General features: G+C 45.1%; 1 protein-coding gene across 1 annotated transcript in view; it reads right to left on the bottom strand.

The window, feature by feature from the left end:
* LOXHD1 (lipoxygenase homology domains 1) overlaps positions 1–23,488 on the bottom strand; it is a 168,748-nt gene that overhangs the window by 12,221 nt on the left and 133,039 nt on the right. The window contains exons 35-42 of the mRNA XM_018555718.1: positions 22,457–22,666; positions 20,430–20,568; positions 19,080–19,288; positions 17,790–17,975; positions 16,166–16,293; positions 14,942–15,059; positions 13,229–13,406; positions 10,584–10,769 (exon numbers count right to left, since the gene is read on the bottom strand). Of these exons, the coding sequence (XP_018411220.1) occupies positions 10,584–10,769; positions 13,229–13,406; positions 14,942–15,059; positions 16,166–16,293; positions 17,790–17,975; positions 19,080–19,288; positions 20,430–20,568; positions 22,457–22,666 (1,354 nt within the window). The remainder of the gene's footprint in view (positions 1–10,583; positions 10,770–13,228; positions 13,407–14,941; positions 15,060–16,165; positions 16,294–17,789; positions 17,976–19,079; positions 19,289–20,429; positions 20,569–22,456; positions 22,667–23,488) is intronic.

Here is a 23,488-nt window from a genome sequence, read left to right as displayed (position 1 = left end):
CAGCGGGGGATCGATTGACACTCTCTATACTATCGATATGATTAAATGTCTGTGTAGTCTTGCCTATATTGGAGAGACCACACAGAAGTTAAAAGAGAGCGTATAGCTGGTCATAATATTCTATATATATATTCTCTAGCGAGACATTTTGTGGAGAAATTACACTCTACCACTTTATAGCAATTGATTTTGCAGCAAAACTGAGGATAGAAAGAAACCATCAAGTTTTATTAAAGGGACGCGAGGTTAAATGGATCTATGATTTGAACACCATACATCTGATGGGTTTAAATGTGGATCTGAATTCTATGAGTAGAGATATGGGTAATGTTGTACATCTTTGAGTCTATGGGGATAATTTACTAAAGGCAAATAGGCTTTGCGAGGGAATTTTCACTTTGCAAGGGAAATAGCACATCATTTTGTGAATGGAAAATAACATTTTAGTTTACACATAATTGCATGATGGAAGTCAGCAGAGCTTCAACTCACTAAGCTAAGGGAAATTTCCCTTGCAAAGTAAAGATTCCCTGTACAACGGAACAGCCTATTTGCCTTTAGTAAATCAACCCCTATAAATGAGAATGATTAAAGGAGAACTATGAGGCGAGTGATTTTCTCTCAACCTCATAGTTCAAGCTCAATAGATCGGGAAGTGAGCGCACACATACTGCCGCTCGCTCAATTCTCGATCATGTCCCTGCAGAGAGCCGTTAATGTCAGCCACGGCTCCCCGCAGGGATCCCCCCCCCCCTGTCAGATCCTCTAGCGCTGACTGGCGGAGCGGACGGGGAGGGGCGGGCACAGCTGGCTCTGCCTCTAGATAGTCAGAGCCAGCTGTCAATCACGCAGCTGAGTGGATCTCGACAGTAATGTCGGGATCCGTCTCGGCTGCGGCGGTCTCAGTATACCGCGAGCTGTAGCTCGCGATATATACTGAGCTTGGGGTCACAGGAGGACGCTAGTTTATGTCCTCCTTTGACACTTAGGAGAACTATGGGGAAAAGCACTGACCCCAAAGTTCTCTGTTAAAGAAAGGAAGGTGGAGAGACTTTTAGCAATTCCAATCAGGAGGCCTATGTAAAATTATTTAGTTAGACTAAGGGTGAAAGTGCCTTGTCGAAATGTTGACCAACCCAAAAATGTATCCATGTTGCCCCATCACAAGACCCATGAGTGCCTTTTCTCCTGTATCCCCTGTACAATATACAGTATATATCTATTGTGAGGTTTTGCTTCAAATAGTAGAGCATTCAGGACGCATCCGCTCAATTAAATCTTCTTTTAAGGGCTTCTTTGCCCACTTTTATTACTAGAAAGTTCACAAATAACAACATAGTTGCCCTTGCAGGGGTTATTCAACTTCTCTCTTGACAAAAAAATTACATAAATCCAGCCTACTGGCTTTGCTCTTGCAGCACCAGGCCTCAATTCCCAGGCCCCTATCTGTTTCCCTATCTGACATTCTCAACACCGTGCTAACCTGAAAACTTGGTTGACAACCCGTAGCTCCCTGCTGCCCTGGCCTCCACTCTGATTCCTCGGTGGAGCCCTCCTCTCTCCAAGGACGGAGACCTTTTCTGTCTCCCAGGTGGACTGCTGAACACTCACCAGGTGCTGGTTAACATCAAAATGTGGACCCAGGGTTGGAGGCTTCATCCCACCCAAGTCTCTGAAGCCTCCGGGTTCCAGGACCCTGATCAGAGTTTCTTAATTCTGGAGAAAACTTCAAACTTTTCCCTCTACAATATGTATCCTGGAGCCTCTCAACCTATATGGATGAGAATCTGGGGGCCCTATAGCCCTTATCACACCATGACAAGGCACAGCACTGTCACAATATGTATATATGTGTGTGTGTGTGTATAGGTTTATGTCTCATTTAAAGGAAGTGGGCAGAGCCATGCAAATCAGTCTTGCATGCCTCTACATCCAGTTGTCCTCAATAACAGTTTAGGCTCACATCACCGTAATCTGGGTATACCTTCTAGCTGCTCCAATCCCCAAGCCACACTCACCAGAAGCCATGGTTCCCCTACAGTTTAGAAACAACAGGTCAGTAATTTTAGGCTCTCTGTGTTATAAACCAGGGGTTCTGGATGCACACTTGGTCCATGGGCCATAAAAGAAATATTTGAACGGCACTGCACATTACCCCTAAAGGATAATGGGCAAATCTTTATTATTTGGATTTGTAAAGGAAGTATTGATATTTCTGCATTGAGAAGACTTAGTTCTGCTTTTCAGCGCTGCTGCAATTGTTCAACAAAAACCTTTTCTCTTCGCATTCATCTGGGACCTCTCTACTGATGTCCACCAGGGGCTGGTAAGAACAAAGTAAAATCAATAACAGTCAATCTTAGCTGAGACTATTGGAATACTTTATGCCTCTAATGACAAATGTTAGCTGTCGGATTCCTTAGATATACATAGGTTCTTCCCAGGGAGAAGGCTATGTGTTCTCTAGACTGATCCCCTGCGGTGAGAATGCCGGAGGATAAAGACTCTGTCCGCGTCACACAATGGTAATTGTTTTCCTGACAAATCAGCTGTGAGTTTGATTGAGTCAGCGGTGCAGAAGATGTTGAGGATGGCCGATGGACAGCCTTAAGGCTTCCAGAGAATAGGCAGATGCCTGCTAATAGGCCCTTATACAACGCGGACTCTACCGGATGAAACGGAGGCAATTACTTACACGAAGAGGCCGCATTCGAAGACGACAAAGAAGTGGATAAAACATAGATTAGGTCTTCATAAAGTAGGTTTGACAAGCCTCACTAATCAGGAAGAGGAAGATCACACAAAGGGAAAGGCAAGTGTTTGTTCCTAAAAATATGCCCCATCGCACAGTGTGAGTTCTGTCGGCTAGATCTGAAGGTTTATGGACAATGCTCCTCGCTAGATGTGTCTTCCTTGTGATCCATCTATTTAAAGGGAGACTAGATATGTTACCCCTTATTATGCGAATGAGGTCAACCTACTTTGAAGAATGTTATCAATTGCTCCCATTGTATTGTTCGCAATTGTACCTGAAAAATTCCTATACATATTTTTACTGACACATTCTGTGCTTGTAGTCTGATGTCTATGGGCTTTTAGCAGATTCCCACCAGGTGAGTCCAGGAAAACAACCAATTGGGCAGCCCCCTCTTCCATATCCAAAGATGAGTGAGTCTGCGTGTGTATGGATAACTCTACTCTGCTCTCCTCCACAACATGCATGCCATGTTTATGATCATGCAGGCTATCAGGCATGCTGCATGGTTTTGGATACTGCCTGCACATCTGGCAAGCTAACCAGTACCAGTATTGTACTTTCGTTTTTCTGTTCTCTTAAAGTAGAAGTGAACTCAACAAGGGAAGATTTGCTATCTTATTGGGAAGAAATTGAGAAATGGTAATGGTGCCTTTACAATGAAATATTTAACTTTTTGTATTTGATTGCTTTTGAAAAATAGCAGTGTACTTCCTGTGTCTAGGCACCCGAGCCTGCTATATGCAGTATGAGATCATCTAAAGCCTCTAACTGCTAGGCTCACCAGATTTGGAGTGAGATTTGGTGATGTCGCTATTGTGCTGCTCACTTCCTGTGCCTAGGGGCTCCTGGGCCTGTATATCTGCAGTGTGAGATCATCTAAGGCCCTACTGCCTCTGACTGCTAGACTTACAAAATTTGAAGTGAGGTTTAGTGATGTCACTACTGTGCTGCTCACTTCCTGTGCCTAGGAACTCCTGAGCCTGTATATCTGCTGTGTAAGATCTAAGACACTGCTGCCTCTGCCTGCTAGTCTCACCAGATTTGGAGTGAAATTTGGTGATGTCACTACTGTGCTGCTCGCTGATCACTGCATGGTGGGAGAAAGGAATGAGTCACATGCTCCCCATACCCATGTATTGGGTATTTTAATTCCCTTCCGCAGATGAACAGTGCTGGGACAGTCCAGGGAATGTAAGTATAAACAGCAAGGTTAGGTGTACTGTTACTTTGCCCTGCATGGGCCATTTACAGGTTCATGTTAAAGCTGAATCCAGAGACAAATTAGTTCAGCTCTGCATTCATCAATAGACCATTAATATTTTTTATTGCAAGCAGTGTAATTGCCTGAATTTGACTTGGTGTCAGCCTCATGAAAGCCCATGTACAGCAGAGCTTAGACTGGTAGAGGGGGAAGCAGCACAAGGAACCAATCAGATCTTCTGCAGTGCCCATGTGCTAACAAGAGACTTGCTGATAAGAAGAGAGAGCAGAGTTAAAGAAAGATGAGATCATTATTCTGCTGCTTCTCCTTCCACTGTCCAATAACTGGCTGGGGGAGGAACATGACTTGTAAGCGTTAAAATCATGTATTCTGCCCTGCCAGACAGGACTGCGATGTGTGGCAGACCTGTGCAAATCCCAGGACTGGATGGACAGAAATATAAATCCTTCAGCAGGTAAAACTGCTCCGTTGTATATATTTCAACTGTGAATTCATCTGCTTGCCTGGGATTCACCTTTAAAAATAACATTAGAAATGCTTTAAACATACACTACATTGCAAAAAGTATTGGGACGCCGGCCTTTACACGCACATGAAGTTTAATGGCATCCCAGTCTTAGCCCGTAGGGTTCAGTATTGGGTTGGCTCCGCCCTTTGCCGCTATAACAGCTTCACCTCTTCTGGGAAGGCGTCCACAAGGTTTAGGAGTGTGTCTATGGGAATGTTGGACCATTTGTGAGGTCAGGTACTGATGTTGGGGGAGAAGGCCGGGCTCGCAGTCTCCGCTCTAATTCATCCCAAAGGTGTTCTATGGGGTTGAGGTCAGGACTCTGTGCAGGCCAGTCAAGTTCCTCCGCCCCAAACTCCCCCATCCATGTCTTTATGGACCTTGCTTTGTGCACTGGTGCGCAGTCATGTTGGAATAGGAAGGGGCCGTCCCCAAACTGTTTCCACAAAGTTGGGGAGCATTAAATTGTCCAATATGTCTTGGTATGCTGATGCTTCAAGAGTTCCCTTCACTGGAACTAAGGGGCCAAGCCCAACCCCTGAAAAACATCCACACACCATAATCCCCCCTCCACCAAACTTTACACTTGTGGCTGAGTTGCTGTTGTTCCCAGTTGCTTCCACTTTGCTATAATACCTCTAACAGGTGACCGTGGAATATTTAGTAGCCAGGAAATGTCACAGATGGACTTATTGCACAGGTGGCAACCTATCACGGTACCACACTTGTAGTCACTGAGCCCCTGAGAGCGACCCATTCTTTCACCAATGTTTGTAGAAGCGTCTGCATGCCGAGGTGCGCGATTTTATACACCTGTGGCCATGGAGGTGATTGGAACACCTGAATCCAATGATTTGGAGGAGTGTCCCAATACTTTTGCCAATATAGTGTAAATGTTACAGTTACAAAAGAAAATGAATAACTAATGACAATTTTCTTAATATTTTCCCTTTAATTTACTGCCATTGTTCACGGTGCAGCCAGACACTGTATGCAAATCTGCCTCATCCCTGGGGGCGTTCACTGGTCTCTTTATATTATCTCCTGTGTAGGGCTTATCACAAAGACACACTCAGAGTGGATAAAACTCTCTAAATCCCGGAACACAATAGAGAGCGCTGATAAAGACATTCTCTTCAGCTTATTCACATTGTTTCATTCTGTGCGGAACACACCGCCTGATTCAGCGCAGTGCTCCTTCAGTGATATACATTGATGTTCAGTGTATAGTAGACCGTAGAAAGCAGCCAGATATACCAGCAGGGCCCAGTTATGCCAAACTCGGCCCATTGCCAACGTATTGGAATTGTTCGCGTTCCCAGAATCCGCACAACAGACTCAGAGAGGGGCAGGAACAGCAATGTAAACCAGCTTCTCCAAGACAGTTCTTTAGTTCAGAACTAGCTTTGAGAAGCTTTGAAACATCTCCAACGTTACAGAACAATTCCAGTTGAATGTGACTAACTACACTTAGCTATAGTAGTTTCAAATAGACCTGGATAAATGACATAGACTAGTAGTTCTCACATTACCAGGGGGGGTGTTGGAGCGGGATGGTGTACCAGGGGGGGTGTTGGAACGGGATGGTGTGGCAGGGGGTGTGTTGGGGTGCTGGTGGTTTACTGGGGGGGTGCTGGTGATTTATTTAGTGCTGGGGGTGCATGTTACCTGTTCCGGCGTTACCTGTTCCGGCGTGCATGTTACCTGTTCCATGCAGCTCACTGACATAACTTGTTCCCAGGAGCTGTGCGGGATGCTGGCCAGAGTGTCACAGGTTGCTAAGAGCGCTCTGGCTGGTGTCCCGCCCAGCTCCTGGGAACCAGTGACGTTGGTGAGCTGGGCAGGATGCCGGAACAGGTAACGTGCACCACCTGCAATACCCCACTTCCCACCCGGTGAGCACCTGCTGCCCCTCTTCCGGCCAGAGCACCCCAGGTTGCTAAAGGTTGCCATACACCGCTCAGCTCATTGGCTGTTGGCTCTGTTTGTACGAAGATTTCCCAACCGGCTCCTTTGATCAGCTGATCGAGGGTTGCTGGCCAACAATGGCAACCACAGTGCGGATTTCGCACAGAAATCTGGCATGCTCTGGCTTAAAAGGGGAAGCAGGCACACACTGGGGGAGAAGTGGGGGTAGTGCTGGTGGTGCACATTACCTGTTCCGGCATCCTGCGCAGTTCACTAATGTCACTGGTTCCCAGGAGCAGGAAGGGAGGCCAGCCATCGCACTCTTAGCAACCTGGGATACTTTGCTGGAAAGGAAGTGGTAGGTGTGCCACATGCGACCAAAGTGATGCCGCCTGAGGCAACCACCTCAGGCTGCATCATTAGAGGGATGGCCCTGATACAGATCCCCACCCCTGTTCAGTGCAGTGTGTAAAAAAAACTAAATAATACATTTAAAAACATTTTCAAAAAATTGGTTAAAAACCATTATGTGTAAAATAACCAAAACAAGTTGATTTTTTTTACCTATATGCCCATTTGTCCATCCAAAAGAAGTCCCACACATATTGCTTGACTACTCAAACATGGGACAGATAACCACCCCATGGCCAAAATTTTGCATTCCCCAGCTTTATTTATAACTTACTCACCTTGTGCACCTGTTTGTGAAATTTCATTGTTCACCTATAACTCTACCTCCTCCTCTCCTCTTCCTCTATCCGTGGGGGTCCCCCAAGGCTCTGTTCTTGTGCCCCTTCTATTCTCCATCTACACCTACTCCAGGGTCAGTTGATAATCTCCCATGGCTTTGACTACCATATCTATATGCGGACGACACCCAAATATATCTCTCTACCCCTCGGCTCACCCCTTCTATCTCCTCACGCATCACTAACCTGCTCACTAACATATCTACATGGATGTCACACCACTTCCTCAAACTAAATCTGTCCAAAACTGAGCTAATAATATTTTCTCCTCTCCGTCTTCCCTCCCCCGACTTCTCCATCACAATCAACAACATCATACAATCAATCCCTCCCATCAAGCCAGAGTGCTCTGAGGAATCCTTGATTCTGAGCACTCCTTTCAGCCCCACATCCAATCACTATCCAAATCATGCCGACTCAACCTCCGTAACATTTCCAAAATGTCCTTATTAGCACATGCTACCGCAAAGCTGCTTATCCACTCCCTTGTAATATCTCGCCTTGACTACTGTAACTCCCTCCTTGTTGGCCTACCACTAAGCAGGCTATCTTCCATCAGTCCATTATGAACGCTGCTGCTGGACTCATCCACCTTACCAACCAATCAGTGTACGCCAACCTACCTCTGCCAATCGCTCCAATGGCTCCCACTTCCCCAACATATAAAATTAAAAATACTAACAATAACCTACAAAGCCATCTGCAACTCCACCCCAACCTACCCACCCCATCTCAAAATATCACGCAAACCGCCCCCTTCGCTCTTCCCAAGACCTCCGGCTCTCCAGCTCTCTGGTCACCTCCTCGCCTCCAGGATTTTTCAAGAGTGTCTCCCATCAGTGGCGTCACAAGGGGTGTGCGGGCCGCACCGGATGACACCATTGGAGGGGTGACCGAGGTCATGGACCGAGATCCCAACAGTTTTAGGAGAGAGGAGGGGACCCGGCGGCATACCTCATCCTGCCCGGTGAACATCCACTCCTCTCTCTACAGGCATGATCCATCACCAAGATGGCCGCCGGCAGGTATCAATAAGATGACCGTGCATGCGCGATGACATCACAGCGGGGTGTCACCTGGTATCCGCTCCTTGTGACACCCGGCCTGAGGACGCCCCTGTCTCCCATCCTCTGGAACTCCCTACCCCAATATGTCCGCTTATCTCCTGCTCTGTCTGTGTCATCCTGCACATGTGCCCTATTGGCCATCACCCTGTAGCTTCTTCAGTTATATGTCCTCATTAAAGATCAGGGTATCTCTCATATTGCCAGAAAAAGGCCCCCATGTCGAATCTCCATGACCAAATGTAAGTAGGTACCCTAACAACACTCTCATTTCATACTACTGCCTGTCAGCACTGCAGTCAACTGATGCATGAAGATCATTTCTGGCTTGGGCAAGTGTTACATTAACGCCAATGGGGAGGGGAAAAAGCAACCTCTAAAGCCTCTGCTCTTGGGAAAAAGCAGTAAATTAATTAAGTTTTTCTATACCTGATCCAAGCAAAAACAGCAGAAAGACTGTGCAACTGTCATCATATGGATAGTACACACGAGTATTGCGTTGATATCAGGGTTTCATCCTCTCCATGAGATGCCTTCGACACTTTGTGTAAATTTTGTGTGGCGCCATCCACTATCACTGCAGCACCCACACATTTTAAAATGGAAATACCAGTAAGGAGTGTGGTGGGAACCTCTTTGGAACTGAGATGGCATTAGGTATGACTCAGTGTAAGTCATCATACAATGTCTGTTTGGACATCTATTGAAGTCAGTACATCAATTTCCATCAGTCCATGTTCACAAATCACAGTCTGTCAATCTTTGTCCATTCCTCATTTAATGGTGAGTGTAAGCCACAGTCTGTATCTGTCAATATCTGTCAATGTGCATCCATGTGTTTGTACCCATCTGTCAAGTCTGTGAGTGTCTGTCTATGAGTAAAAACGGACATGAATTAGGTTAGAATCTTCATGAAAGAAGATTAGGTCTGCTTTGGAAATATTTGGAGCCATCAGAAAGGCAGAGTGTGTGAATTGAGAGGGTGCTAACTTGGAGGCTGCTCGCCCTCTGGTCCCAGGTCACGTGATCCAAGCAGCCATGATGCATTATATGACTTGCAGCAGCTAAGTATTGTGAGTACTCATGTCATGTCTTTATTCACTTTCACTGAAAACGTTGCTGACATCAACAGTCTGGTTCACTGCAGCCCTGGGATACAGTATGTGATTTGATTTTAAACCAGAGCAGACCGGCTCTTTCCAAATGATAGGTATTTACGTTTCAGGACCCCCAAACCCTAATGCATGAACACTTTGAGCATAGGTCCTGAAAACACCAGGCTAAGGAGCGCTACTACCTTATTTGGGGGTACACCCCCAAATAAGGTAGTAGCGCTCCTTAGCCCGGTGTTTTCTGTTCTATGTTATATGGGGTTCCTCTCCCCATTGTAAAGGAGTTTTAGCACACCGACCACCATTGTTTCTTTATGCGACCATTGAAAAGCAGTGTGCTGATGAATCAGTTCTGTTTTTACTTATTGAGCATAGGTCCTGTTAAAAATACTGACAAACAACAGATGATCCTCAGCTTCACTGGATCATGCAACCCTGGACTCATGCAACTTGAACATGCAGTCCCTGGCCTTCCAATCATCTCTTGTCTGACCCTCCTCAGGGGAATAATCAGTTGGGTGGATTGGATTTTCCACCACAATAGGTATCTAGAAGTACTCTCTATTATTCTTTCATAAGCTAAAACATGCAAGCTTGTGCTCTCTGTGCTTCTCTATGCCATGCAGGCAGATCACTGCTGGTTGGTGGGTCGGCACAGTGCTGTACATTGCTTCCTGAAAACATCACAGCACGCTGCCTTTAGAACTTCTGTCAAAAGCCCCCGACCCTAATGCAAGCACTGGACTGCCTCTTGAGAGGAGTTATGCAAATATTAAAATGAGTTGATAGGTGAATGTCAGTGTGGAGGAGTGGGCATGGCTGTCCCTAAAATGAGACAGCCTGAGGAGGTTGCCTCAGGCGGCATCTCTTTGGGTCACGTGAAGGATTGAAAGTTGTGCCTGCCACCTCCCCCACAACACCTCCTTCCTGGCCAGAGCGCCCCAGGATGCTAAGCTCTCAGCAACCTGTGATGCATGCCGCCCAGCTCACTGAAGTTCCTAGGTGCCAGGAGCGGAGCCGGATGCTCTGGCCGGCATCCCGCCAAGCAGTGACATCAGTGAGCTGGGTGGGACGCCGGCTGAGAGGTAAACACCAGCACTGCCCCCCCACCAAACTAAACACCCAGCACCCCATTTCCCCCTCATGAACCCACGAACCGTGCACCACCAGCAAACCAAACTCATGTTGTCCAACAGCTACAGCTGACATGTCCATCCCACAATGATAATCCCCACAAGTGAATTAGGATCTGCACTACTCACCAGAGTTATCGTGCCACACGCGCACTTTGCAGAGGTCACCCAGGCTCAGCATGTCCGGAAAGCGGAAATTGTCCATCTGATTTCTCTCAAACTTGTTGGTGTTATTCGACTGCTTCAGCGCAAGTGTCCCACTGTCACCGTTCTCTCCAAAGATTATCACGAAAACGTTGGCATCGGTACCGCCACCTGTTATAAAAAGCAAAAAGACCCCCAAAAAATATTCATCCTCATATTATATAACGGACCAAAAACATTGGCTGGAATAAAGCGGAAGACTGCACATTTCTTGCTGATGGCAAAAGGAAACCATTCCAACCTGTTCAGCTATAATGTACCCTACTGTGTGTGGGGAAATAAGAGGTGATCATTGCTCAACCACCCCATCACCCAACGATTTGTAACAGTATCATAAATTTTGGGACTGACGCCATTTTTTACTAAAATTCTTTATTTCTTAGGAGAAACCATCGAACAAAAGAGAATACCGAACAAACATCTACCCGTATTCGGTAACACATTTACGTTCCAACAATATGTCTCCAAGAGCTGAATAAACAATACATGCTTTGCCAAGTATTAGAAGATTAGGCAACTCCCACTCTATAACTGTTATTTTACATTTTGTATAACTCATTGAAACTAAAGAATCTTAAGAGAGTTAGGCACAACCTTAACTCACATAGTAAAACCCAACTGGTAGATACAAAGATGAAGAAAAAGCTGAAGAGAACCAAAAAGAAAGTGTAGCGCACCCCTTAATGGGCCGTAGAGACTGTAACGGGTCTTCCGAGCCTGACTAGGGGATGAGTATCGACAACGGTCCCAATAGCATTAAACTCCATGTGCTGGATACTAATAGAGTTGAGATCCAGGTATGAAATATTATGCTGAGGAACTTTTATTAGAACATAGGAATTGGGAGAGAGGGTTTAGGGCTTAGGACATCCATGAGAAAAAAAATAAGACAGAACTCCAGATTCACCAGTCCCTTTCAGTATTCCACAGTGCAGGATTAATAGGAGCACACGCTGACACTGGGTATTTGAGCAACAGCTGAAGAAGTATGGGTGTGAGATCTTCAAAAGGAGAGACACCAGACTTGCTCCTGAGGTCCATTCCAATCCAGGCACCTCTAGCAGCCATCAGCTTCCCTGGTTTTCCTCCTCCTCCTCAATCAGTTTTAGGCCTCCTCCAGACATGAGGCCTAGGGGAAGCATTTCCTGAACTTGAGCATTTCAACGGGGCAGGCTGGACAGCACCCAGCCCTGACTGGACTCTGAGCTATCCTAGAACTGGACTCAGCACATGGCAATTCCCTTGAGTATTTATATCCTGTCCCAGCATGCACCACTGGCTATCAGAACCCCAGGGATTGGCTGGTGGACTGCACACACACTCACACTGTCCCCCATTGGTTGTCCCACACTGCAGCAGAGTCACGCTCCACTCAGGCAAGTACAATGAATGCCAGACACCTTGAATTAACCAAATAAATGCCAACTATAATTCAGCCAGACTGGCTACAGCTCTGTCAATCACTAAATTTCTAGCAGCCATCTCACAAAAGGTGATGGGCGCTACACAAGAAAAGTAATCCGAAATAGAAAAGGCGATACATAAAGATAAGAAGCACAAAGCAGAGCGGAGTAGAGGGGTCCCAGTCACATATGTACACCCACAAGCAAGTGCTTTAGACCACCACCAGAGGTTTAGGCAAAGCAAGGCTGGATAGAGGTAGTCTACAGAGTCAGTAACTCTGGGCCATGGAACCTAGGTAGCAGTTTGTCTCGGGTATACTGCAGGGAGGCAGTCAAATCCTCCATGTAGGTAGCAAATCCGCGCGACCGAACCGCCCCGGTGTGAACGGGGCCTCAGTCTAATCTCATCCACCTTACTCAACCACAGTTGCGGCTGCTTCCACATAGCTGGTATACACGCCCTCGCTGCATTCAGAAGATGAATCAGCAGGGAATGACTGACTCCATCTTAATGTAAAAACTAGTCTGGGCAAGTTTAAGAAATGGAGACTTAGTAAAAATGTATTCCATGGGTAATATTTACAAAGTCATTGTCACTTGACCCAAGTAAAATTGCCAAGGACATCTCCAGACATCGGGAGCACCCAAATGGAACCAACACCCTGCCAGCCTTATCTTGGAGAATATTTCTGATGTGCTTGAACTCTGATGTTACTTATTGATTGGATAACTATGAAGTAATCAGTTACTATTAGCCGATGATGTTAAAGCTTCATCTTAATATTCATATGCAGAGTCTATACAACCTATACGATCTTAGGGGGCTTCGGTGGTCTCTGACTTGTAAGCTAAACCTTGCTTGATGTGAATCTACTCAGATATTGCTGCATCGACTCTTCGCCGATCCCTTAACAACTGCCAGTTATAAAAGGCTTGAATTTATATTTGACACTTTTTTAGTACGGGGATCATCCATTTTGTCAGTTTTTCCAAATTAAAAAGCTGTTCCAGGTAATTTCTCTCTTCAATTTCACAACATTTTAGCAGTTAACTAGAAAAGCAGACGCCTGTTAGCGCTGACACTTTGATACCTAAGGTCTATGAGGTTCCAGCTAACGTTGAGCACCTATCTCACCTTATTCGCGCTAGCAGCAGCCGATGACATACCTGAGGCGTCACTAGTCTTGACTTGTATGATGTATGTGGTGGTATCAACCATCTCCTCACTGTCCACCACAGCTGCCAGCTCGCAGGACAGTTGCCTCCTCTCGCCTTTGGTCTTTGACAGCCAGTCGCCGTAGGTAAAGGACGTCTCTTCTTCGGTAGTCATGCTCTTCAGTATAATCTGCCCAGACCATATGACATGTGTCAGAGGGTTCCTCCCACAGGGGAAGAAGATCCATCAACTAATGAGTATCTTTTAAAGAGCCCCTATACTTTATCATTAGGCACAGAGATACACAGGGTGAGAATGGGAGGTAGACATTGGCTCTTCCAATGAACAAGAACCCCATCCAAAAAAACTTTTCAAGTGTATTCCAACCTAAAAACAAAACTGTGAAATATTGCAGCTTACCAGTCCTTAGATGTGGAGGCTGCATTTGTTTTCTTTTTTCAGACTTTTCTATCCTTACTTTTCACCTGATTTTGGGAATAACACTATTCATGTCCTAGGGTCAGGGCCAGTGCTGCCACTAGGCAAACTAAGCAACCACCTTGGAGGCACTGTTGCCTAAGGCGCAGCCTCAACCACTCACCCCCCCCCCCCATGCGGCCCCCCATGTCTATATCAAATTGCAAAAATCCATAGCGGGCTGGCAATTGCACCCCCCCACTGAGCAAAGGAGCAGAACTGAGAGACAACTTTCTATCTCAGATCCGCTCCCCTGCTCAGCGGGTGGGGTTTCAATACCCCATCTGCTTCTGGCTATTTCAAATGAAAATAGCCAATAGCAGTCTGGCTATTGCCCCCGGCTGCTTACATCCACCTGTCCTCTGCGAAAGCTAGCTGGCAGGAGAATGGGGCCACGCGGTGGGATTGGGGGTTGCGCCGTGGGAGGGGGGCTGGGGGGTGCTAGTAGCTGGTCTTGCCTAAGGAGCAAAGTAGTCTAGCATGGGCCCTGTCTAGGATGACAACATTGATTCACTCCGCTGTATCTGTAGAGGGGGCCATGGTTGTCACCCAGGTTGCTTCCCTGATCTGGACTACAAAAAGGGTTTTTTCTTTTCATCTTCATTGCATGGGATGAGGAGGACAATTAGATGTTTACAGACGATAGCGTGTAAGGGAAATTAGACTTTGTTTTTTCAGTTCTGCTAACAGGAAGTATAGAGAACAAAGTATTTCTGGCAAGATCTACAGGTATATTCTGTACTTGCTCAAAATGTTCTGAAAAATGAAAACTAATGCAGCCACCAAATCTAAGGACTGCTAAGCTGCAATTTATGATATTATTTTGTTCTTGGGTTTAGCAATCCCTTGGGTTATGGACATAGTGAGTAGAGCTTAGAACCAGGACAGCAAGTGAGGCGAAATCTCCAGCAAATACAACCTGACACTTCCAACCTTTCCCTACAGTTTATATTATCATTCTCTACTCCCCCCCCCCCACACACTCTTTATTTTTCAGTACTTCCAAGTATGAAGGAGCATGTGCTCACTCCACTTTCTCCCCAAGACAGTGCTGGTTCTTGCCAATTTGCTGTTCAGGCACCTTCGCTGTCCCGTGGCGTAAGAGAGAGATCCCCTGTATAAGCTCTAATTGGGATAAATTTGGATTTTACACAAGGTTCCCAGAGGGGAAGGCATGTATAAGCTGCTGCAGGGTTCAGCACATGTTGACTAACGAAAAAAGGAAGAAAAAAACACTTATTTGTTACCTGGTCAAGAAACCACTCAGGACGGCTCCCTTTCCCATCTATCCAGACCCTCATCTTCCTGAAAGGTGCGATATCAGCAATTTCCATAACAAACGTGTCTCTCTGACCTCTCTCAAACCTGAAAGTGACATGGACCGAAATGTTTAAAGAAAACCTATGAATCATCCACATGAAGCCAAGGCAGCCATACTGTACACTTGCCCAGCGTGTACCCTATCATGTCCCTGGGAAATAGTAAAACAGAGTTTGTGTTTTGCTTCCTCTTGTTGATCAATTTCAATTTAATAAAAAAAAGGAAAAGCAATCACAACAATTATAGTGATATATAGTGAGCTGGAAAAAAAAATTGTGATATGCCATTGCTGATTTGGTCTTCAGAGGTGATGGTTCTGGGTACTTCATTCTGATATTGACTTCAATATCTAGTACCCCACTGACCTTGGACAAGGACACAGCCGATGAAGTCTGAACTCCTGCTCAGGAAAACTGAATGATGAAAGAATGATGGCCCTAAAGCCTGCATCATTATATACCATTGGCAGCTTCCATAATTCCCTCCGCACACGTAACCTTTATACCTTATACATCCACTAATTCTCCAGTTATGAAATCTTCAAAATGTATTACATTTATTTCTATGGAGAACTGGTTTAAGTACCTGAATCTGTTTGCATACTAACCTTCTGTAATTTCTTACCCAGCAGCACTCAGTGGGTGCCAACAAGGACTCTACTGCATTGTACAATGCTGGTTATCTTACTTTGAAAGCTCCCTCAGAGGAAGGGAAAGCCAAAGTTTAGGTAAGCAGCTGAGCCGGGAAAAGTCAAAAGTATTTGCTTCTGTTGCAGCAGCGAACATAATCAAGGACACAATCCGCCTTCCCAATAGTCTTGTCATCTCCTTTGTAGCTCCTCAGCCTGCAGTTGCTTCAACGGTGATATTATGAGAGGTATTGCTATAATACACCATTGTTGTCACATGCCAAGAGAGTGGCTAGGGAACACAACTTACATAAAATAGGCACAATATTTGCTGTGTCGTGGCCTGTTAGAGAAAGCCAATTTAATTGTTTACTGGGTCTTAAAATCTGCAACTGAAACAACCAATTCTAATGTGAGGACTTTTTAAATCATACTGGACACATTCTGCCACCTCCCAATGATATAGTTTTAGTTACTTCTGGATTTTTCAGGAGCATTGTTGAAGGTAAGTTAAGAATGTTACCTGTCTCCACATTTTGGCAACAGCATGTCGTCGGTGCTCCCACTGGCCCCATAACATATCATGTAAATATTGGCATCGGTACCTCCATTGGGGACATCACCGGTGACCACAGTGACTTCATAGAGAACCTGCAAGATTCAGAAGACAAACATTTCTATGTTAGAAGAATTCTGAATACAGTATTATGAAGTGTACAATGTACACAATATCAAGCCGCCAAATCTCAGACGGACTGATGTCAAATAGGTGTTTTTTCCTAAACCAACAGCCGGAACCTCTCTTTTTGTTTAAAATTTTGATACAGTGGGAAGCAGGAGTGTGTCTAGATTATTTGCCACCAAACTCAACTTCCCCCATGTGGCAAAAAAGGCCACCTCGGGTGCTAACCTCATCCTATGCTGCTATACTCATGATGGTGGCTTCTTGTTTGGTGGAATGTGGGTGGGCTGCCATCATAATGGGGACACCCATTGGAGATCATATAGCTTTAAAATGCTTCTGGTGATCTTGCTATACTGTGTCCCATGGAAACCCAGCCTCAGTGATGCCCAACCTAACCCCTCATAGTACCTCCCTGAGTTCAGCCTTGGGCAGCTGCCTCAACTTACCTCATGGGAGGCACAGCCCTGCCGGGAAGAGTCCCTGTCCAGTTCTTATTGCTGTGGGTGTCCCTGCAGGGGACTCACTTCCTGTTCTGGTGACACCCTGTTACACTCTAATACAGAGGGACAAGGATTGAAGGGAAACTTATTGTTTCACTATTGCTTCCTCCTCTAATATATGACATAGGCACATTGTTACCTTATATATAAATTACTCTTTCACTACTGCTTCCTCCTCCACTATATGGCCTTGCACGTGATGTCACCTTATATATTGCTTAATATTCTGACACTTCCTCCTCCTCCACTATGTGACAAGACATGCATTGTCACCTTATGTGCAGCATATTGATCCAGAACTACTTCTGCACTGACAAGGCCCACACAGTCATCCTATATATAACCTATTGTACCACTACTGCTTCCTCCTGCACCATCTCACAAGGCACACATCTTATATGTAGCTCACTGGTCCAGCTTTACTTCTTCCTCCACAAGGCACACTGTGTCACCTCATATACAGAACACTGATCCAGCACTGCCTGCTCCTCCACTAGGCAAACAGGAACACACTGACACTTTATATAAAGTTTACTCTCTTGTATGGGGTCTTAGGAAATGATGAAGTTACATAAACCAATTATATTAGCATTATTGTTATTAATGCACACTCTATTAAGCGTTAGCAGTATGCTCTGAGGTCAGGCCATGCTATTTGCACAGTTTGAACATTGTAATTTGTATTGGACAATAATAGTAAGACTCAAGCACTGAAGTTAAAGCCCTACTGATGTCTGGAAGGAAATGCATTTATATGAGCAGCAAAGCTTTCAGTAAATACGAATATCTTATTATAGCAGTACATTATCTGGTATATAATATAGGTATGTCAGCACATGAAAATGTTTTACCTTTAAGAATGTCAGTCAGGAAAGGGGTGTGTACATTTAGGTCTTCTGACAACATAGATGGAGAAATTGCTTAAGAGAAAGGCAGAGATAGTTTGTGAGGTTACTTCATACCTTTTGGCCAATGGTGATGGCAGTTGCATCCAACATATTGAAGACGCGGGCACTGAGACCGTCTCCTCTGTCTTTGGCAAACCAACATTTACAGGCAAAGGTGTACATGACTCCTTTGGTAGGCACATTGAGTTGTATTTCTTCCACCAGCCAGCAGCTCTCTGGAGTAGCCCCGTCATGGCCTAGCTGTGAAGAGAAGTTCAACAGAGATGAAACTCCAAGTGAAAAAAAAAAAATCCCCCCAATCTACTATTGGAATGATTTTAGCACATTTAATTGCATTATATTAGAAACACTTTTAATCCTATGGGGTATCAATTTTTTCTCAAACTTGGAGCCACATTGAGGGTCCAATGACCCCTACAACACTGCAGGACAACAGTAACATATGGGCGGAGGAATGGTTTGGGGGAGGACCAGGAGTCTGACACTCCCTGAAGTGTGTCAGGCTTTGTACATGAGAGAAAGTAGAAAGCAACCTGTTGCGGCATCAGCTAGGGTTCCGAGATCAACAAGATAACAGGGGAAGGTTTGCTGCACTACAGCAATTTATGAAGGAATAACCCAAGTAGAGAACCGCTAGGTTGTGCACCCTGTGTGCATCTCAAGGGTCCATTTTCAATTATTGCTGGAGTGTTTCTTAGTGTTAGGCAAGGAGCGAAGTCCCCCTGTTTGCTGAATTGGACCCCAATAGCAGGGAACAATACCAGAAGCATAGTTCAGGCTGAGGTACAAGATAGGATGATCCAAAATGCGTTGTCAGAGTACAGTCCGGGTCGAGGCAGGCAGCGAGTATCATAAACGGTGAGGCAAGCCAAGAGTTGATAACCAGGTGATCAAAATAGCAGGGAAGGGAGACAGGAAACAGGAAATGAGGCGTTGTAGCTGCTTTGGGAATGGCAGAAAAACTCAGCAACAAGTCTTGGCTCTGGCTGTGATTTAAACCCAGCAGCGCCCCCGTTGTCTGGGCAACCAGGAAGCCACAGGTCCCTGTGAACCAATGGGCCAGCTGGGAGAGGAGTGCTCGCAAGGCCCTCCCTGGCAATGACCAGCACCCAAAGCGACTAAGAAGCCACGGCAGTGCCACATGCGCACGTCACACACGCATGTCATGCATGCGCTCATGTGCACACCAATTCACCCTGAGAAGGACCCTACGATCTCCGTCGCACCCGCCGGACCCCAGGTAAGAGGGCACCCCTGGTCCCACGACACTTAGGCCTGATGATAGAGCATTCATTTGTGAATGGTTAAAGAAAGGAAAAAATTATAAGTATCAGGATCTCTCACCTCCATCCTCTTAATCTCTCCTACATCCAAACCCACAACTGAGAACTTCTCGACGGACCCCGGAGCAAAGCTTTTCTTTCCTTTGGGGAGATCCAGCCAGAGCCGCTCTGTCCTTATCTTCTGAGGGCCCATAATTATGATGTAGGCTCGGGCTTCAGTGCCACCATCATGCTCCTGTCCTGTGGTGATGGTGATGTGATAGGGGATCACTGGAACAAGAGTAGCAATGTTATTTAGGAACAGACCCCATTATATACAGTATATGAAGTGTATACACTCTTTTTTTATTTTTTTTTATTTACACAAGGGCTCCAATGCAGCAATGGAGTGGTTGGGGTGAACCAGAAGGTGAGTATCAGAAATGAGCAGAACGTTCACTGTTTTGAATCACACAGACCCTGTCTGCTAGGTTTGAGTGTTTAAAAGATTAGTAACTATTAATCGCAACCACCGACAATTTAAACTGCTGGAGTGGAGGGGGAAGAGGCTGCAGGCGCTAGTCTTGGAGGCAGCTGTAGTGGGGATCAGGTAAGTAAAAGTCCTCTCCACCATACCCCTAGACATAATTGAGCAGTTATCCCTTGCAGTGCAGAGGTAGACCCGGTTCAAGGGTATTTGTTTTTAAATGGAGATAGGCTTCTTTGTTCACAAGGCCTTCAGCTCATATGAAAGCAGTCTTTACAGTAAGCTTTTGGCAAGCTTTGAGCAGCTTTGTTGAAACCTTTGAAGACCTCATCTGCTTCTGTTTGGCAATGTTAAACACAGATCTTAATGAAAGTGCTGACTGTCCCTTTAAACGACTGCTAGCCGGCTTTCAACAAGGGCTGGAACTTACTGAAGCCTCCAAGCAGATTGTTTAAAGTGACAGTCAGCACTTTTATTAAGATATGTATTTAAGATTCCCAAACTGGAGCTGAATGATGCTTGAAAGACTTCAACAAAACTTGCTTAAAACTCTGCCAAAGCTTTGTAAAAGCTTGCTGTCCGCTCTTATACAAGCTGAAGCCTGTGTGAGCCTTAGTTCTATTCACATGTATATCTACAAAATGACAAATACAACAGTTATGCTTTAATTTTCAAAGAATAGCCACACTTTTAGATATATTTACATTAATTATCATATATACCATCATTTATGGAGAATAATCCCTACAACTGCCTGTAGCTGTAGCTTTCCTGGACAGCACATCTGCTCAGCTCTGCATTGAGGTCATGCAGGTTTAGTGGTGGTGCTGGAGCTGGTCTTGGCATCCTGCATTAGGGCCCAGTTTAGCTGTGACTGCTACCTGTGTCACTCTCCCAGTGATTCAGTGTATGGGAAAGTTCTATTGGTATAATGTATTGTCTTACTTTGCCCATCTTGTATGGAGCCATCTATGCTGCTTTTATTCTTCACGTTGGCATTGTTGTCCTGACTTTTGAGACTTAGAGAGGAGCCCCAAAAGCTTTTTGATGAGCTGCCCAAGCTCTGACGCTCTCCATCGTAGTCCTGAAAAAATATATAGCATTAGCCGCTGTGGAACAATGAGGCTCATCATCTTTGTTTCCTCATAAAAGCAAAAATCACTGTAAATCATGCACCAATACTTTGCCGTTGAGGAGATTGACACAAACATTCCTGCATTACGGTTCTCCACACTTCCTATAACTCTTCTTCAGCCTCTGGACATACAGCCATCCTGAAGCTTCACCCTGCTCAAAAAATCACGTTTCATTCCTCCAGCTGCTCCCTTTCTCTGGCACTGCTTCCCCTGTGCCATCAGGCATTCAACAACCCTCCAAGTATTGAAGCACACTCTCAAAAGCCACCATTTCCGAACCATGTATTACCTTGAAATGTGATGTCACTCTCCTTCAACCTGATCTTCCATGACGTTTCCCATCAGTAACACATCCACTAGTGCCAACTCCCCCTTGGCTCCTGTGTGATCTTTTAATATTTTACCTTTTAGAAGTAAGTTCTTCTCATCAAGATTTTATATTCCTAATATTTCAGGCATTTGTTCTCTTGAAAATATTATTGGCATGTTCTGTAGTGAAGTGCACTCCAATCCACTCTTATATCTAGTGTCTTGTGCATAGAAAACAACAGCCTAATGGCATAAATTAAGTATTTCAATGTTTTCCATGCTTAAAAAAAAGAACCTGTTTGATGGCTTGAAAGGTCTCTTTTTGATATGAGGGATTTTAACTTTCTGCTGCCTGTTTACCCTTTAATAAAGAGCTAAGGATTCAGCTATGTTATGCATAAGTACTTCATGTAGACCACTTTTAAGAATATAATTTACATATCTCCTCTATGTCCTATTTTCTAAAGTGCTTCAGAAGTCGTTGCAGCTATATGGGTACAAAAACATCTTGTAGGGCTTCCTGGAAATTTGTCCCAGCATATGATTGGCATTGGCAGATATATTGTGTTCGGAGAGCTTGGTCAAGGACAGTGGTCAAAGAAACAAGGTTCAATATTGGCATTGAGAACGTTGAGTGAATTTCCCATCAAGCCAGTTTTGGAGGCGTGCTCCAGTAACCAATGGGATCGGTGAAGTGGTACAGAGGGATGAGTGTGCATGTTCTCCTGGGTAGAGTACTGGAGGTGTGACCCACCAGAGCGAGAAGATTCATGTTGTCAAGATAATTAATGCCACATGCCAAGGGATCATGTTGGTCAGGCCCAGATAGAACAGCAGGTTAATATTTAGGGTACCCAGATGATCCTCACAAGGACTGTTCCCAAGTAAGAATTGTTACCATTATAAAGACAGTTACACTTATGTTGTAGTTCCTCAGGCTCCCCTCCCAGTCTTATACTCTCCTGTCCCCTATCTTACCTGGCCTTGTGCATGCACTCTTCATTCTCTTATGTATTCATACTTATGGAGAGTTTGTGCTCTGGCAAAATATGAACTCTTGGTGAAGAAAATTTTGACAAGCAGCTGCATAGCTGCTATCTTGCTGGATCGAGAGAGGTTAATAAGACTGGGGGGGCACTGCAATATAAGTGGCCATTCACTTGTAGATGTTCGTAGGAACTTTCATATGAAAAATCTCAGAACATTCGAAAATGCCATCAAAAACTTGACTAATGCCATTTGAAATGTTGTTTGGTTTTGACATTCGATTTTGGAAATGGGTGGAGATTCTCAAATGAAAACCACATTCACCGTTAGATTTTCCATCCCGCTCTTTTTTTGTCACTGACAACGATCATCGATTTGACCCCACTAACTTTTAGACAAATGCACGAACTTTCCAGACCAAATTTCTTTTAATCACAATTTTACTGGTGTATGGCCTGCTTAGCTAAACCAACCCTAGTCCTCTATCTCCACCTGACACCCCATTACATAAGCACAGTTTAGCATTGTATGGCCAAATACCTTTTCATAAAAAATCCTCTCGATCTTCTTGTCTTCCTTCTTGGTGGAAAGCCATCGCTCACAAAGAAACATATATGTCTCCTCTGTCACCTCATTCAGGATTTCCACCCTCTCCAAGTACCAATCTGGGTTCAGCATGCTGTTATCGTGTCGGATCCTAATCTTGTATATGGTACCCAGGTCCACGGCCTCAATGACAAATTTATCCACCTGCAAAATATAAACAAAATTAAAGAGCATTGGAAGCCTGTAAAACCATATGCGGCAATGGAGTGAAATGAGGAATGTAGGGTGGGCTATTTCAGAAGAGTCATATTAGGCCTTGCCCTTATACAACTTATTGTGCACATGTGCTTCTCTCACCAGCCCCCCTCCTCAGATTAACATACTTCTATTGGGAGTAAAGAGAAGTACCAGATACTTCTAGGTATGTGTGAGCATGTAAGCCAATCCTCTTCCTCTCATGTGACAGTGCTCACGTCTGGTGATTGGCCTAGCAATGTCACATGGGGGCAGGAAGCGATTCCTCAGCCGTGTGTAAGCTCCCACTTGGAGCTTACAGATGGCTTCCTCTCTTCACTGTGGCTGAAGAGCATAGTGGGAGAGTGAAGAGATGTTGAGCATGTGCTGTTGGGGAGGGAGATAAGTTAAGTCAACCTGTTACTTTGCCCTACACAGGCAAGACACAGGTACAATGTATGCCCCAACTACCATACCAGTGCAGTTTTGCCTCTTTTGCAACTTTGACTGCAAGGAAGAGTTCGGTGGCATTCACAGTGATGTTCTCAAAAGTTGAATGACCGTTCAGCCTGTAACATCTACCTGTTCCACAGCTTGACCCATTAGTGAAGCAGGCAAACAGTATGGAGGTTCACAGGCCTAGAGTAGGCCTTACAGAGAAAGGTACCAAAATGCACTAAATCCACTGTCATAGCAACCCCCCTCCTTCTTTCACTCATATTTAGCACTATAGCAGAGATATTTGTTATTAACTGGGGCGGGGGGGGGGGGGAGCCTGTGAATTTTTTAAAA

The sequence above is a fragment of the Nanorana parkeri genome, unplaced genomic scaffold, assembly GCF_000935625.1.
Source record: "Nanorana parkeri isolate BGI_ZX_2015 unplaced genomic scaffold, ASM93562v1 scaffold210, whole genome shotgun sequence".
NCBI classification, from domain to species: domain Eukaryota; kingdom Metazoa; phylum Chordata; class Amphibia; order Anura; family Dicroglossidae; genus Nanorana; species Nanorana parkeri.
The sequence above is the reverse complement of the archived record's forward strand: the minus strand, read 5'-3'. Positions and strand labels throughout refer to the sequence as shown.